We start from the raw sequence: 17,302 nt of genomic DNA, 5'->3' as shown, positions 1-17,302 counted from the left end.
ACGACAAGTTTTAGTGTTGTGTCTCTCTGCTGAAGAAGTTAGGGAGTATTTTTCAGAAGGAATCCTCATTTTATTACTGTGTCTGATTTTTTGGAGACCACAGGCTGAGCTGGGCAGAGGCTGTAACTTGGGGGAAAGTCTTTGATGTGAGTGCCACATTTTGAGAGCAGAAGTATTTTCAAGACCTAGATCTAGACTTACCTGTCACTTCACATCAGATGCTGTTCAGTCAGCCAGCTGTGTTCCTTTTAACCATGCACTGTTTTCATTTATGTAGGGCAAGCGTGGCTGTGTTGCTGTGAGGGAATTGCTATTCCTGACATTTTGAACCATTTTGGGTTGTTTTTTCCTTCTTGTCTTCATGCTTCACTTTACTTTAGGGGCTTTGTTTGTTTCTTTGTTTGTTTTCCTTTGCTTTGCCTACTTTAAATCAGGTCAATATATGTGAGACTCTTCTCCTGCTGGCAGGTTCATCGTTTGGTGGTGGTGAATGAAGCTGATAGCATTGTGGGGATCATCTCCCTCTCTGACATCCTACAAGCTCTGGTACTCACACCTGCAGGTATGGATCTGCCCTTGCCATGGGGGTGGGCACACCCTGCTGGGTTTCAGTTATTCACAGTGATAAATGTCTGATTGTCTGATTATAGTTCTTAAATACACAAGTAATTTCAGGAAAAAAGCTGGCAGAATATTAATTGCCAGTCTCCTGTTCACTGAGAATATACAGAAGCTTCATGAATGTCCCTGCTGTTCATGTATCTTTTCTAGGGGGGGAAAAAAAAAAATTGATTAATATTTTAAGTGGATGAAGCTGGATGTATAGACAGCATTACAACAGGGCACCTTCTGAGTTTCTGTACTCTGGCCAAGTGTGGTCACAGCTGTCGTTTCCACTAAAAAAAAATCACTTTTTGGAGCCTTGCTGTTGTCCAGCTGTGCTTGACTGGCACAGCTTAAGTCAGAGATGGAACCTCAGCCCACCAGAGCTCTTCTAGTATAAAACTCCCTTGTGATCAGGGTAAATCTCTAGTGATCAATCTAAACATGACCAGGTTCCTTTTAATGAAAGTATCCAGCAGTGGGTTTATTTCTGCTACTTTTATCTTGGTTGTGAGGGTTTGGTTTGGCTTGGTTTAGTTTGGTTTTGGTTTTAAGTTTTGCCCAATTTCTTAACCTGCTTTATGTTTTTCATTGTAACTTCACTTTGACCTCATAAATTATTTTAGTGTCACAAGAACTAAAGCAAAGCCCTGTTTTTGGCACTGTGAGGAAGGCAAAATATCTTAAAGATTATTACCATTTTGCCTCAAAAAAAAAAAATCAGACAAATAGAGCAGATACATACTTCAAATAAATCCAAAAAAGCCAATATGTGAGCTTAACAAAAACTCTTCAAATCTGTGAAATCTCTTACCTGCCCTGATAGAAAAAAACATAATTATATAAAAGTGGTTTTTCCTCTGTAGACTTTAAAAAAAAGGTAATGTATACCTTATTTAAATAGAAATATTTCTGTTCTGAAGAGCAGCAATCAGCCTCACTGCTGGAGGGGTTATGTCAGTACATCTGGTTCCTTTTAATGACCTGGAAGAGCAAGAGCAGAGCAAGGAGCCCATCTCTCTGTGAAAGCAGGGAGGAGAAGCCAGCCCAGAGGTCTGGGGCAGATGGAATCCTTGCCTGGGGAAAGAAGAGGGAGGTGTAAAGACAAGCAGGCAGTGTTGGCAGAGGAGGGAGTTTCATCCATGCCTGGAGGGTAGAAGGATCCAGAGCAGATTTTAGTGCTAATGGTGCAAAGTTCAGACAGAAGAGATGAAATTTGGGTGCTGACAAACCAAGAGCTTTGTTGTACTGGTGTCTCGTGGATACCTGGAGCTCTGAGCTGAGCTAAAAGTGCTCTGGAATTATTGCAGAGGGCAGTTCCTGCTCCCACTCTGGGCAGCAGCATGCTCTGGGGTCCCTGAGCTGCTGTAACTCACTGAGCCAGCAGAAAAGCTGCATTTTAGTGAGCCTGGCACTCTGAGCCTGCCCACAGAACAGTGTGGTACAGGGGTCAGAGCAACACAGAGGGCAGGATTATACCTCTGCAAGAGAGGAGGTGAGGGAAGGTTTTTTGGGGAGCAGTTAAGCATCAGATTGCATTTCCACAGGCAACTGCCCAATTTTAGACTAGAATTTGTCTCATGCAGGGAGGATGTCTGCCATGTAAATCTGATTTGTAGAGTATGAAGTGTGACTTTGCTCCTGACAACACCAGATAAATCACTTGTCCAGTTCTCCTCACAGATGGAAAGGAAAATTTATTGACTGGCAGGAATTAAAACCAGCCTGTGTTTGGGAAAAAATTAACAGTTGTGATGTGAAAACATTCAATGAATCTTTCAGTGTTTGATAATACATTACAAGGAGCAACTCCAGGTTTCTGGCAAGAGATTATTACTCTATAGAGTTGGATGCTGAATCCAAGCTCACTACAGGCTTCAGTCATTGCCCAGCATGTTTGAGTATCTGGAGAAGAGGTGAGATGCTGCACAGTCCTGCTGGACAGGTCTCCCAGATCCCTGCTGTAAGCAAAATCTGCCTCTGAGCCAGGAAAAATGGCTCCATCAACAAAGTGTAGTTAAACTAAGTCCTTCCATCGTTTGTGCTTGAGCAGGACTCATTTTCTGGGGGCTCTTAGGATGATTAGGCTTGGCTCTAAGCTGAGGGACAGGTTTGGGCTGTGGGTTTTTAGTTGGAAGTTTTTAAACAAATTTTTTTTATGTGCTGGGGAGAATCTTCAAAGGCATTTGGAGTAACTTCCCAGAAGGGTTTCTTCAGCTTAGCAGTGAAATTAAAGCAGTGATGGTCTCGAGCCTCTTGGCATTGAGCAATCCTGCAGTTTATTCTCTAAAAATGTTGTGTTTAGGAGTGTGATTTTGGTGATGTGATCAGGGGAAGCTGCAGCAGTTGGAATAAGCTGCTCCAGCTGTGTGGCCAAGGCAGTGACAGCTGCTTTCCTCTTCTGTTCCAGGTGCCAAACAAAAGGAGAACGAGAGCGAATGACTGCTGTGAATGTAAACATTTGTAGGAGAACTTGAACAGAATTTCTGGGTCGTTTGTCTCAAGAGCAGTGACTGCTGTGGAACAGAGCAGGATGGCTGAGAATGTGTTTTGGGACTTAGTGATGGATGATGAGTCTCTTCCCCCCAGTGATGTCGCAAAAAAAAGCAGCATGACAAAAGCTTATGTTAAAATGTAGGCTCATATTTCAAAATGTCTTCAAAACATTTGCTGGAAGACTTCACATGATGTCCTTCATTAAAATGCACTGTATTCTGAAACTTTTTCATTTTGTATTTGACAGAAGTCACTGGTCAGCAATGGATATATGTGGCATAAGGCAAGTGTATGGCATATTCATATCATAGTGCCTTATGTCAAAATACAGCAATATGTCATCACTGTTGCCCATCACTGTCAAAGGAAGTGTTGTGCTAAACGAGACACTGTATTTGAATGTGAAAGTCTTTAAACCTAAAACCAAATCAGTTTCAGTTCTCATTAGATTTGTCATAAAAGCTGTAATTTGGGTATCGGTAGACTTCTTTAAAACTTCAATGACAGTTTTGTGTTCAATGTTGCATTCTGAACTGAAATGTAAAACAAGACTGATTTAAAAACAGCTTTATTTATTTTTACTTTCATGACAATTTTTTACACATCTTTGGTGGATAGCTAAAATTTCACCATATCCATTAATAAACTGTTGATTGTTATACAAACAAGTGGGAGATTTTTCTCATTATTTACAACTTTGGAGTTGCAGAAGCTGTGCCCTGTTCACCAGTCTGTTACTTGAGCTGAAGATTTCGGAAGCATGGATTGAAAGTGCTCTGTCCTGTCATACACAGGCACCAGAAGGAGGAAATGAGGTGCCAGAGGACAATGTTTTCACCTGTATTAAAGTGTAAAATGATGTTTGTACAACGAAAACCCAAAACTTTTTATTGTATATGATTTGTACAGAAGCGGAGGAGTGAGGGAAGCTGTGGGGTATTTGCTAATGTAAATGTACTGTAAAGTTTGAAGATGAGACTTTTATAATTGTAGATTCTTGTAGATGGAAGAAATTAAACCCTACAACATCAGTTTGGTTTTAGCAGTTCGTGCCAAGTTCTTTCACAGGTATGAATGTACATGCATTGGGATTAGTGCAAACCAGGAGCATTCTTATTTTCCTCTGAATTTAAAGGTGGCTCATGCTGATGGAATACTGTAGGTAGGACTTCTGTACTGTGTTTCCAGCCTGAATACTGCACTGGAATAATGCAGGAATGGGATACAATATTTTTTCATTTATAAATATGGAGGTAAAAGGTGAACAGTTTCCTAATAAAATATAATAGTAAGGAAAAACTTTCTTCAGAACTTTTCTCCTTTCTACAAGAATTTAAATTCTGAACTAAATGTGTGAAAACTTCCTTCTTACAGGTATCTTTCATGACTAAAAATATTCCCTTAGTACATGATGGAAACTGTTCACTTAGACTTTCTTCCACTTTCTTACCTTGTGAAAAACACTGTCAGCACCTTTCCTGACTGGGTAAATATTGACTCTGTTCCCTGCAATTCCAGGTGATATTGAACTGGAGCAGCTGCTTTGTCCTGATAGCAACAACCTGGTGCTGGTTGCTGCCATCCGAGCTGCCACCAGCCCGGCTCTGATTGTCCTCATGTGGGAGAGTGATTCAAACCACAAACAGTGGCTCTCATTCCTCATAGGGTGTGTGGAGGGGAGAATCTGGTAGGAAACTGATTAAGTGGGCAGTAGTGCTGCCTGCAAATGCCACAGAAACCACATGGATGCAGCTTTGGAAAGCAAAGTTTGCTCCAGCCCAGGCACTGCAGCCTCCTCTGGGAGATGGGGTGGCAGGGAGGTGCCCAAAAGCATCCTGGCATCTCCCTATCACTCGTCTGCACGGGCACATCCTTCAGCCCTCTGGCCAGGGTATTTTTAGAGATAAGGGTTCAACCACTGGTAATTTCTTAATATCTGTTTTATAGCACAAATTCTGTCCCTGTTCATGCGGATGCTGTGGGCCTGCCTGCGTGCTGCAGTGTGCAGAAAGCCAGAATGAATTTGCAGTTTTCACATAACCACATTCAAGCTTCCCATTTTCACATTATTACAACTGCTGTTCACATGCTGTGGACACAGGACTAGCAAAAATAGGGAGAAAATCCTCCTCAGTAGCACAAAACTGTGTTTAGAGAATTTCCACCCTTTCTTTCTGGAATTCAGCTCTGAAGTGTGCATTTGTGAGTGGCAGAACCACGATGTGACCCCACCAGCACGAATGAACAGCAGTGCCACCAAAACACACTCTGCTTGTGCTGGCACTTGTAAACAAAACTAAAGAAATCTTGTCGTTTTTAATACAGATCAGTTTTCTACAGAGCTAGAGAAATGTTTGTTCCAGCATAAGGGAGGGACAGGAGTAAGTAAATGAGGGTGGGGAGAGGAGGGGTGACTCAGCAGCACTGCAGCATGTTCCAGATTAAAGGCATAGTGTAACTAAAGCTGCGCTCTAGGGCCCTTCATGTGGCTCATTAGAGGTCTCAGCCATGAAAAAGAATTAATAAAATGTCATTAGACTCCAGTTCTTGTGCATTCTCCCCTCTGGACTGGCAGCAAGCAGTGCTTACAGATCTGAGGCCACAGCAACAGCTCCAGAAGCTCCTTTTCTTTCACAGGCAGGACCATGCTGCAGATGGAGGGGTCAGTAAACGTCCCCTGTGGCTCCTGAGAGCCTGTTCAGCAGTGCAGGTGCAGAAATGGGTTCTATTTTAACCAGCAGGACTGTAATAACTTCTGATTGATGCCTCTGCTTTCCTGTGCATTTCCTTGCACAGCAAGATGTCTGTGAAAGATAATTATTCTGAAGGGCTTGTCTTGGAAAGGTTTTTACCTGCTCTGGATATTTTTAACTGCTTAGGTGTAAGAAAATGTTTCTTAGTAGACTTCAGCCCTCGGTATTTTTCAGAGATACTCTGAACTAAGGAAAAATCCCCCTTCGCTGACATTGATGAAAAACATTTTCCTGTTTTATTTCTGGAATCCTTTAGGTAGAGGGTCTGAGATCAGCCGGTATTTACTGTTTGCTAGGAAGTGAAATCACTTGTTGTGTATCTGAGGCCTATTCATCTTTTACTGAGGGATACTGTGGTGCTGGGAATGAATGTTGGAGTAAAACAGAAAGAACAAGCCTTGATTTCCAAGGCCTGAGCTCTTGTGTTCATGGCAGACAGGAGGAATCTGACTGAAGCAGTTCCAAGACATGGAGAGCACTTCTGGCCATTTTTGGAGGGAGCACAGGGTGAGTTGGAGCTTTTCAGTTTGGGTCCAAGTAGAAGTGAAACCACACGTGCTTAATCCTGTCTCACAGCAGGCCCTGCAGCTGCTCCCACTGAGCTCTCCAGGCAGCTTTAGGAGTAACCAGTTTACTTCTAAAGTTTCTGTGAACTTTCACCCATATTGAACACTTATTAAGGGTAATTTCCAGAGGAAAATGCCATTCCGGAAAATTTAATGCTGCCCTTGTAGCCACATAATGCATTTATGCAAAAGGAATGTTCTGCAGACACTGCTCTTTACTCTTCAGGACTTCATTTAAATGTGGTTTTGAAAGTCACTTTCTTGGTACTCATTTGTTTTTCTGGTGGTTGCAGTCAGACCTGTTCCTGCTGAAGTGAATGGGCAGGAGGTGACCTGTACTCACACATCAAACTGATTCCTTCAGAAACAGCCCTGTGGGACTTGTGTCCCTGCCAGCTGCACACCAGCCCCTGCAGGGCACCCACCCCTCTGAACTGGATTAATCCCTTAATTTGCTTCTACCAACGTTTTTCCAGCGTTTCTATGTGAATCTTGCAAGCTGCAATCCCTGTGAGGAGGCAGGAGGGAGCAGAAACAGGAGCAAGGCTGAGCTGGATGTACTTTGTAACCTCTGCAGCAGCAAGGGCTGTGCTGTGCCTGTGGAAGCACGCCCAGAGCAAACACTGGACACACTTCAAAACACTCCTTGGGAAGGTCCTGCTTTGCTGAAGGACAGGGCAGGTAATTGTGCTGCTAATTGCTGCTGCAGGAGCTGAAGGTACAAGTCAGAGCTGTTCTGCATTTGGGAGGGGGTGGCTGTGCGTTTGCATGGGCTGGATCAGTGTAAAAATACTTGGTCTTGAGTTACCTTTACTACCTGGAATCTGTTGTGGCTCTTTCTCCATCAGAAAAAGTAGGTACAGGCAGCAAAAGGGAGCCATGTGTCACAGACATTTTTTCACAGAAATCCTTTCTTTCAGATTTCTGCATTTTCTGGGAAGCTGAGGGCCCCCAGAAAGAGAATGTAAACAATTGTTATCAGCTGCTGTAGAATACAATGAGATGCACCTTGATTGGCTCATGTTTCTATGTTTATAATTAAAGGCCAATCACAGGAGCAAGCTGGGGTCAGAGTCCCTAGACACAACTTTGTTATAAATTCTTTCTTTCTATTCTTAGCATACCTAGCAGCATCTGCAAACTTCTCTCTTTATTCTATTTAGTATAGTCATAATGTATTATATATCAATAAATCCAGCCTTCTAATCAAGAAACAAGATTCATGTCCTTCTCTCACCATAGAGACCTTCAACAAGTCTCTGTAATAGCCATGCACTGTTTGTCCAGCCTGATCTCCCCACAGACACTCACCCCAGCCCTGCCTTGCTGTTTTCCCCCTTGGTATCTTGTCTTTCAGAGCCACATCTGATGTGTTGCATTCTTTGAGCGTGTTTGTGATGGTGTTCACAGGGGTCCAAGGAAGAGGGAAAAGATGAGGATCTGACTCCATGTTTCAGAAGGCTTGATTTATTATTTTATGATATATGTTATATTAAAACTATACTAAAAGAATAGAAGAAAGCTAGCCTTCTGATGAAATCCTAAGCTAAGAATAGAAAAAGAAGGAATGAATAACAAAGGTTTGTGTCTCAGAGAGTCCGAGCCAGCTGACTGTGATTGGCCATTAATTAGAAACAACCACATGAGACCAATCCCAGATCCACCTGTTGCATTCCACAGCAGCAGATAATCATTTTGCATTTTGTTCCTGAGGTGTCTCAGCTTCTCAGGAGAAAAAATCCCAAGGAAAGGATTTTTAATAAAATGTGTCTGTGACACGTTATCTTATTTGTCATTAATGTCATTGATCATCTGAACTGATCCCAAGGCTGTGCTTGATTTGAGGGAGAGCCTGGCAGAGGGAGATGGGGGTAGGCCTGGAGCACAGCCAGGGCAGAGGCACACAGGGGATGTCACTTGTCCCACAGCCCTCTGAACTCCTTGGGAGCTCAGTTTGCAAACACTGCAGTGGTGAGGAGGCTGCAGCAGGAGCAGGGAATGCACAGGCACAGCCCCAATTCCTCATGCAATGATGCTGTGGAATGCTGCCCTGGGAAAACACAACCTGAGCATCACACCTGGGTTGCTACAGGGAGAGAGGATTTCAGCAAAGGGCTCCTTGGTGTGTGGGGCTGTTCAGCCCTAAATGTATAAACAACAGGAGCTCAGATAATGCACAGTGCCTGGATTGGACATTCACAGCCACAGGTGTGCTGTCCCCCTGCTCACAGCACTCCAGAAGTGTTGAGATTTCACCTGAACAGGAGAAATGCAGGAACACCTTGCCACAGTCCAGATCCTCAGCTCTGCTCAAGCTGCTGCCTTTTGAGTAGCAGCACCCCAGAGTGCTGCCAAAGGCCATCAGCAGTGCCACCCAGCCCTAGAGCATGGAAAAGCAACAAACTTCCCTGAAAGCTCTGTAATTCCCTGTATTCCCAGTGCCCTAGCCAAGACAAAATGAAGCACTTACAGGATCAGGATTATTAGGCAACTCCCTCCAAAGGAGCAGTGGAAGAAAAGGAAGTTACAGGTTTTTCTTCAAAATAAATCCATGCCCAGAATGGATGAGTTCTGTGTTGCTGCTGACAAGCATCCTAAGGTGAGACAACTCCATTGCAATTTGGGCCAATAAAGCAAATAAAGAGGGAAGAACAGAAACCCTGCAGTGGTGAACTCCCCTAAACAAGCACAGAGTGAGCCAGGGGCAAGGGAACAGAAACCAGATAAATAAATAGACACTGCTTCAAAGGGAGAATGGGATAAGAAAGAGAGAGTAAGGGAAAAGACCTAATCAAAAGAAGGGGAAGGAACAAAACCAGAAACTCCCACAAATGAAAAAAAAAAAAAAATCTGATGCTCCCCACTCTGACCATGTGGAGGAGTATGGATATATATCCTGAAAATACAATTTAGGTTTTAACAGAGTGAAAAGCCCAGTGCTGGAATATGACAGGCAAGTAATAAGAACTGTAAGGAGATAGAAACTGAAAGCATCACTACTACAAACTTCAGCTATTTTTCCAAATCCATGTATGGCATTGGAAGGTATTTCTTATCTCAGTCCTCTCAGTCTTCTGGCTCAGTAAATAGCCAAAATTTTGGACCATAGCATGGTTCCAGAGGGAGTGAATGTAAAGATGATGGCACAGCTCCAAGGGCTGGCCCTGCAGGATCGTGGCTACTGCAGTCCTCATGTGCTTCATGGACAATTGTGTCTGTCACAAACATGAACAAGGAGGAGTCTGGTGCTGCACATCAGGCAGGGCTGTCCCTCTGCCCCTCCTGGGGAGCTTTGAGCAGGATCCCTGCTCACAAACACTGGATTTCCAGGCTGCTGCTTTTTTGCAGGCTCCCCAGATCCCACCAATCCCATCCTCAGGGCTGTGATGAGGTGGGAATCTGCTGTAGGGAGTGGGGAAGAAGGCTGGACACAGGGAATGAGCATGCAGAGTTGTATCACCACAGCCATCACTGAGAAAGTACAAAACCCCCTGATTCCTCAGGAAATAACTATCCTTCCATCATGTACCTATTCACTGAAAGCTGTTACTCCTGCTGTTTAACAGGTTCCCAGCACTTATCCTGTAAAACTCCATAATCCAGAAGACTAAAGGTACAATTAGACTATCCCAAAAAATGCAGGTCTCTCCTAAAAGCCTGTCTGCTCCTCCAGGAGTGAATCACTTTTGTGTATAAATGGCTTTCTTTTGCTTTAGTTCCCAGCTCTCTCCCCAGGTTGGATGAATATGTGGGAGGGGATGGGTGAGATCAGGGAGCAGCCAACCTATGTCCCTTAACATCACCCAGCTGTTAGGTTGGTTTGTTGTGCCCTGGCATAATTGCATGTTAGGTCAATGTTCCCCAAAATGACAAGATGCACTTAAAAAAAATAATTCTAACATTCATTTTTCAAGTAAATGTGTAAAGGGTAGATATTAACCCAAAGTGTTCAAAATCTGTAGTAGAGGGGGGAAATACGACTTTCCTGTCTTGGTGTCTTTCTCCCTTAAATTCTGCATCCATGCAGTGCTGCAGTCACCACCAGACCCCGCAGCTCTCTTTCCACAGCGGAGAACTCTCCAGCGCTTGGATCTCGCTGTTAACCATTCCCAGGCTCCCAAACCCCGCCTGCCCTTCCATGCAATCCCCAGCACTTTATCGACGCCGGGACCCGACGTTTCTCCATCAATCAGCGTGCACGGGGAACGCTCGGAGATAAATTCTATTTATTTATTTATTTGTTTATTTATTTATTCAAACTCAGCAGCCCAGCCGAACGGCCCCTCCCGGCACCGGAGCCGGGAGCCTGCGGGACAGGAGAGGGGCAGCGATGGGAACGGGGATGGGGAGAGGAACGGGGATGGGGAATGCGGTGGGGAAGGGATGAGGAAGGAGATGGGGACTGGGATAGGGATGGGGATAGGCACCGGGACAGGGATAGAGACATGGATAGGAAGGGATGGGGATAGGAGCAGGGATGGGCACGGGGATGGGGGCTGAGATGGGGATGGGGAAGGGAGGAGGAAGGAGACGGGGACAGGAATGGAGACAGAGACGAAATTGGGCTGGGGCCGGGGACAGGACTGGGACGGGGATAGAGATCAGGATAGGGACAGGGATAAGGGACGGGGACAGGGACAAGGACTGGGATAACTAAGGTGATGGAGATCGGGGAAGGGCCGGGGCCGGGACTGGGACGGGCATAGAGACCAGGACACGGATAAGGGACGGGGATCGGGATGACGAAGGTGACGGAGATCGGGAAAGGGGCCGCGGGCAGGACTGGGACGGGCATAGGGACTGGGATAGGGACTAGGACAGGGACAGGGATCGGGCTGACCAAGGTGACGGAGCTCGGGCTCGGGGCCGGGACGGGGATGGGGAGCAGGACAGGGATAAGGGACAGGGACCGGGACCGGGACAGGGATCGGGCTGACCAAGGTGACGGAGCTCGGGCTCGGGGCGGGGATAGGGAGCAGGACAGGGATAAGGGACAGGGATAAGGGACCGGGATCGCACTGACCAAGGTGACGGGGATAGGGAGCAGGACAGGGATAAGGGACAGGGACCGGGACAGGGATCGGGCTGACCAAGGTGACGGGGATAGGGAGCAGGGCAGGGATAAGGGACAGGGACCGGGATCGGGCTGACCAAGGTGACGGGGATAGGGGGCAGGACAGGGACAGGGACAGGGACCGGGATCGGGCTGACCAAGGTGACGGAGCTCGGGGCCGGGGCGGGGCCGCGCGCGCGGGACGCACCAACCGCCGCACGCTGCGCGCGCACGCGCGCGGGCCCTTGGCGCGCGCCTTTCCCCCCTCCCTTTCTCCCCCCCCACCTCGTCCCCGCTCGCCCTTGCCCGCCCGGCCCCGCCCCCTCCCCTTCGAACGCGGCCGTTGCCGCTCCCCGGCCAATCCCCGCCCGCCGCCGCCGCCCCGCCGGCCAATGGGCGTGCGGCGGGCGGGGGCGACGCGCGCGCCAGGCGGGGGTGACGCAGGGAGTTTTTTCCTGTGACGCGCAGGTGCGTACGCGGGGCCGGCGCGCGGCGGCGGCGGTCACGTGGTGCGGCCCCGCCGCTGCCAGCGCCGCGCGTCCCGAGCGCGCTCCGGCCGCCGCCGCTCCCCCCGCGCCCCCCGCATGTCGCTGGCGCCGCGCCCCGCGCCCCCACAGCCGCCCGCCGCCGCCCTCCGCCGCAGCCGCCACCGCCGACGCCCTTGATGTGGTTCGGGGCCGGGCGGGGGAGAAGATGCCGCCGTCCAAGTCCCGCAAGATCGCGATCCTGGGCTACCGGAGCGTGGGTGAGCGCGGCGCGGGTTTCGCGGCGGGGGTGCGGGCGGGGTGCCCCGGGTGCCGCCGCATCGCCCTCCCCCGCGGCGGCAGGTGCAGCGGAGGCAGCGGCGCTTCCCGCCGCCCCGAGCGCGCAGCCGCGGCCCGAGGGAGGGAGCGAGGGAGGCCCCGCCATGGCGGCGCCGCAGAGCTGCGGGCCCGCGGCCGCCGTGCCCTTAATAGGAAGTTTCGCCCCCCGCACTCGCCGAACGCAGCCCGGAAAAACGGGATCGGGGCAGCTGCGGAGAGGGTCCCTCCCCGCCGGCTTGGCTGCGCTGGAGTCCAGCTCCATGCAGGCTCCGTATGGAGCGAGCCCGGAGAAGGGCAGCGGAGCTGGGGACGGGTGTGGAGCGCGTGTTCTGTGAGGAGCTCGGCCCGGGGAACTGGAGGCTCAGGGGAGGCCTCATCACAAGGCTCTGCACAAGTCCCTGACAGGAGCTGCCGCCAGGTGCGAGTCGGGCTCTGCTCCCAGGCAACCAGCGGTAGCACATGAGGACATGGTCTTCAGCTGCGCCGGGGGAGGGTTGGGTTGGTCACCAGGAAAAATTTATTCTCAGAAAGACCGGATCGGACCCTGGAACGGGCAGCCCAGGGGGATGGTGGAGTCACCGTCCCTGGAGCTGTGTAAGCAAAGACTGGACGTGGCACTCAGTGCCGCGGGTGACCCGGTGATGTTGGGTCCCTGCTCCACTTCGGAGCACTTTTGCAGCCTCGGTGGTTCTGTGATTTGAGCCAGTTTGAACCCTGGGGAGGCCGGGCGGGTGTGTTGCCGTGCCTGGCCCGTTCCTGCCCCCATGGAGGTGTTCGTCAGGCGGCAGCAGCAGCGCAGCCGCTGTTCCCGAGGGGCCGCCTCGGCTCCGGGCTGTGCCCGGCACGGCGCCGCCGGGGCAGCCCGGAGCGGGCCCCGCCGCTGGGACGAACGGCCTGGAAGCGTCCAGCACGAGTCCATAGCAGCTGATAGAGGGTTTTGTTCCGTATAAAAGTGTGATCCTCTCTCCTGCTGCATCTGATGGAGAGCGGTTTCGGATGTTTCAGCGTTCGGGTTCTTGAAGCAGAGGGGGGAGCAAGCTGTAGTACAGGCGGTGCCAATCGATCAAGCTTAAAAGCATAGATCAATGTGGAAGATAATGTGTGGTTGGGGAAAAAAAAGATGCTACAGAGTGGTACTACTCTGATATAAATGGGGATTTTACATTGAAAGCAGTGACTATATCACTGATTTGTTTTCCATGGCACACATCATAAAGAACCCTTTAAAAAAGCATTTTTAAATATAAAAAAGGCTAAATAAGGAGAGCTTTTTTTTTTTTTCGCATAGCTGCAGCCATGCAGCTTGATGTTTGAATTTGTTTGATGAATTTGTCCAGCCCTTAAACAGAACAGTGAGTAGTAGATTGATCAGTTTACACGGTCTGTATGACATCACTTGTTGCAGTCTGTTCATTGTCTTGTTGTTATGTTTTCTTTCTTCTTTGAGCACTGGTGGGAGCAACGCAATGGGCAGCGTAAGTGGGAAGGGGAAATGCTTGAAATTCTGTTCTTAGGAAGTCTGTGGTGGGGACTGAGTGTACTGTTGAGCTTTGGTCCTTCATCTGTTGATGCTGACAAGCAGCAGTCAGAAAATCAGATATTAGTGGGGCGTAGAACCAGTTGAGGAGAAATAGAGAAGTAGTGTAATGTTGTTATTTGGTTGGTGATGTGAGCAATAGTGCTCGTGGAAAGGATGGCCAAAATGTTACTGAACTGTTAAGACCTACTGCTGAACTTTAGCTAAAGTTTTCTGGGATTAGTGTTGAATTGGGCTCGATAGGACAAGACCAATTTTATTAGGAGAGCTACAAGTTGTAGGAACGTAGAATTAAGAGGAAGGGAAAAATCTGGAATTTGCTTTCATTTTCATTAAGTTTCTTGGCAAACACTTAGGTAAAGGTTCAAGCAGTAGAAATGGGCCATTGAGGTTCTCCTTCCATCTTGTGAAGCTGTTAGAGAAGCAGGAAGGTTAACCTGTGAGATTTAGATTGTCCTCTGCTTCCCCAAATGTGCCTCCTAAAGTGTGGTAGGATGGGGGCTGAGTTTGGCTTCAGGGAAACTTTTGATTAAGTCTTGCTTTGTATTATGATGGCAAGAATATCACTTGGACCCTGGGTAAGAAAGGATATAATCTCATTTTAGGACAAGTGTTTGGGTGGCAGAAAAGGAAGTACGTTTCTTTTGGAGGAAATGCTGCATTGTATAGAGGTAATGCTCATTAAAGTGGGGAATAATTCCAGAATCTGAAGGAAATGCTTTCTACATTTCCTTTTGTAATTCGGGAACAACATTGTTTTGCCATTAACATTAATCTTGACTCTGGAGTTAGGGAGGTTAACTTTGGTGAGTTGTAAAATGCTTGCAGTTTTATAGGCTAGCCCTAAATGCTTAGGGGGCCTGCTCTGGGAAGTTGGGTGCTCCCCCTGTAACTGCAGTGTTTGAAATGAAGCTGTCATGAAATGAGGAGCTGTTTTTTCCCATGTGTCTCTCAGTTAGGTGCTGAAATAACCAGGTTTTGATGATGATGTTTGTCAAGCAGGGAGCTTTTCCCCACAGCTGTTGATGGAACAACCCCGTGGGCCTCTCAGGTTACAAGTGTGTGCAGTGAAGGGTGGGCACGCCCTCCCTGGGGATTTGTGAAACAGGGGCTGAAAATTGTACTGGATTCCTGCTAAGGCCTTGTTTGTTTCATTACATTAAAATTTAATCTTATCCCGGTGCTGTTGTCAGGTAAACTGGAGCTTGGGAGTGGTATTCTGCTATAATAGTTCTGAGAATAGAAAATTCAGGAGTCTGCTTGTTTGAATACACTCCCTCTATCTTTCAACACTGCCATCAAGCCTTTCATATGTGAAACTTTTATTCTTTGCTGATGGGAGAGATCACAGTGGAAGCCTCGTGAATTCCCAGGCAGTCATACTTTCTGAGATGCAGACAGAGTATTTGCCAGGGTGTTTTTTGGTGAGGAAGACTGATTATCTGTGGATACAGCATGCAGGTCGTGGCATGACGTGAGACAAAATCACACAAGAATGTCTCTGTTGGGTTTTGCTCAGGCTTAAATTGGTCTAAGAAAGTTCAATTCCATTATGTAATTGTGCTTGTCTCAGCAAGGTTCTGAGTAGAAATCAGATGGATTTCATCCCAGGGTCTGAGTTTCACAGCAGAGGAACTTGACTTCCATTACTGTTAGTTGGGAAGTGAGCAGAGTGGATCAGCTATTTGAGATTTGATTCTGGAAGAAATTTATCTTGTGCATGATGAAGCATAAAATTTTATAAAGTTACTGCCTTCACTAAAAAGAATTTTCATATTTGTGTTTTGTTCATAACTTAATATCCCAAATATAATTGGAAATAATGGATTTGCTTGGAAATAAATCAAGCAGGACTAAGATTTTCTGAATCTTTTTAGAGTAACAGCCTCTCTAAGAAGCAGGGTAGAGTTGCCAAAAATGCTTTGTGTTCAGTTTCATTCTCTTTCTGTTTATAGAACAGATGTGCAAATTCAGACCACAAATGCCTGTAGGAAAGAAGAAGTTTCTTAGATCATCTTGTAAAACACCTTATTACTGGGATGCTCTGTGTTCTATTGAATGGATGGATTTAAGATAAGCAGGAAGGTATTGTTTGGATCAGCTGCTTCAGTTGTAGGTCTTTATCTCAGCCTGATTTCTTTTGTGCTGCTTGGGTAAGTTGTGCTGCTGGTTTTACAGATGTACTTGCAGAAACAGGAATTCTCTTTCTGAATTTTACATGTTTGGACTGGTCATCTGAAAATGCTGTTCTGGGCAGTTTATGGCTCTGAGGGGAAAATCCAGGTAATAATAGGGAACTTACCTATTTTCTTCCCTGGATAAATAAATCAACTTCTTTTGTGTGAGTAGGTGTAGAGCAGACCATGCTGCAGGCAGAAGGAGTCATGGTCTGACTGCGGCATGCAGGTACCAAAAAAAAAAAGTGATGGAACAAAATCATCTGTCAGGATTAGATTTGTATGGAAAGGCTTCCAGGTGATTGTATTCAGCTAAAAAAATGCCTCTGCTGCCTCCAATTTGCTTGGAAAGCAGGAAGGCAGAAAAAGCAGTAACTTCAGTATGGACCTGTAAATAGTAAAAATAATTGTTATGGCAAAAGGTGGTTTGAAAAGAGGAGTTGTGTGAGTATTTGGAGGTTAGCGGGGTAAAATGGAGCTGGGGCTTTGCTGTGGTGCCTGAAAGATGGCATCTGCTCTCACAGCAGCGTTCCGCCCCGAGCAGGGATCCCTCTGGGATTGGATGGGAAGTGGTAATTTTAGCAGGCGATAAATTGCCCGTGTAAATGTCAACAGAGGAGGAACGGAGAAATTACCGCTGTCGTGTGCTGTAATTTGGTTTACACAACCGGCTGTGGCCGCAACACGGGCAAGCCTGAGATTGAGCGGGGAAATGGAGCGGTTCGGGAGCCAGCTGATGTGTGAGGTTACATTTTGCTGTCCTCTGGAAAGTGCCAGGATGACTCCAGGGCCCTTCCCTCGCCGGGGCCGGGGCCGCGGTTGGCGGTGCCAGGGCCGCAGTTGGCAGGGCTGCGGTTGGCGGGGCCGCGGTGCCAGGGCCGCAGTTCGCGGGGCCGCGGTTGGCGGTACCGGGGCCGCGGTTGGCGGTGTCAGGGCCGCGGTGTCAGGGCCGCGGTTGTTGGTGCCGGTGCCGAGGTTGGCGATGCCAGGGTGCGGCAGTGCTGCAGGAGGGAAGGCTGCAGCTCCCAGGGGACGGGCTGAGGCTGGAAATGCCAGCTGTAATTGCATTTCCGTGTTAGTGCTGCCATAGTGGCTGCAGCAGGGAAAGTTGCTACGGAGCGTTTGATAGCAGTAGCTGGAAGCACTAGAGGCAGCGTGTTCAGCTGTAATATCGAGCCTCCGTGGGGTTATTTGAGGACGCTGCTCGAGGATTAACTCTTAAATTGCCTGCTCTGATCTGTCAATGGTAACGCTTGCACGTTTTGCTTGTATGTACGGGGGCGTTTTGGTGTTTGATTACACAACTTGAAGTTA

At 47.8% G+C, this 17,302-nt stretch overlaps 2 protein-coding genes across 6 annotated transcripts in view; both read left to right on the top strand.

Annotated features, from left to right (window-relative positions):
• PRKAG2 (protein kinase AMP-activated non-catalytic subunit gamma 2) overlaps positions 1-3,764 on the top strand; it is a 224,327-nt gene extending 220,563 nt beyond the window's left edge. For all 5 annotated transcript variants that reach the window (XM_058038158.1, XM_058038167.1, XM_058038176.1 and 2 more), the window contains 2 exons: positions 469-562; positions 3,014-3,764. In XM_058038158.1, the coding sequence (XP_057894141.1) occupies positions 469-562; positions 3,014-3,045 (126 nt within the window). In that variant the 3' untranslated portion in view covers positions 3,046-3,764. The remainder of the gene's footprint in view (positions 1-468; positions 563-3,013) is intronic.
• An 8,313-nt stretch (positions 3,765-12,077) lies between these two features.
• The window catches only part of RHEB (Ras homolog, mTORC1 binding), a 39,390-nt gene continuing 34,165 nt past the window's right edge, over positions 12,078-17,302 (top strand). Inside the window, exon 1 of the mRNA XM_058034830.1 lies at positions 12,078-12,216. Coding sequence (XP_057890813.1) covers positions 12,165-12,216 — 52 coding nt within the window. The 5' untranslated portion in view covers positions 12,078-12,164. The remainder of the gene's footprint in view (positions 12,217-17,302) is intronic.

The sequence above is a fragment of the Melospiza georgiana genome, chromosome 1, assembly GCF_028018845.1.
Source record: "Melospiza georgiana isolate bMelGeo1 chromosome 1, bMelGeo1.pri, whole genome shotgun sequence".
Classification (NCBI taxonomy): Eukaryota; Metazoa; Chordata; class Aves; order Passeriformes; family Passerellidae; genus Melospiza; species Melospiza georgiana.
This window is presented reverse-complemented; position numbering and strand designations above follow the sequence as displayed.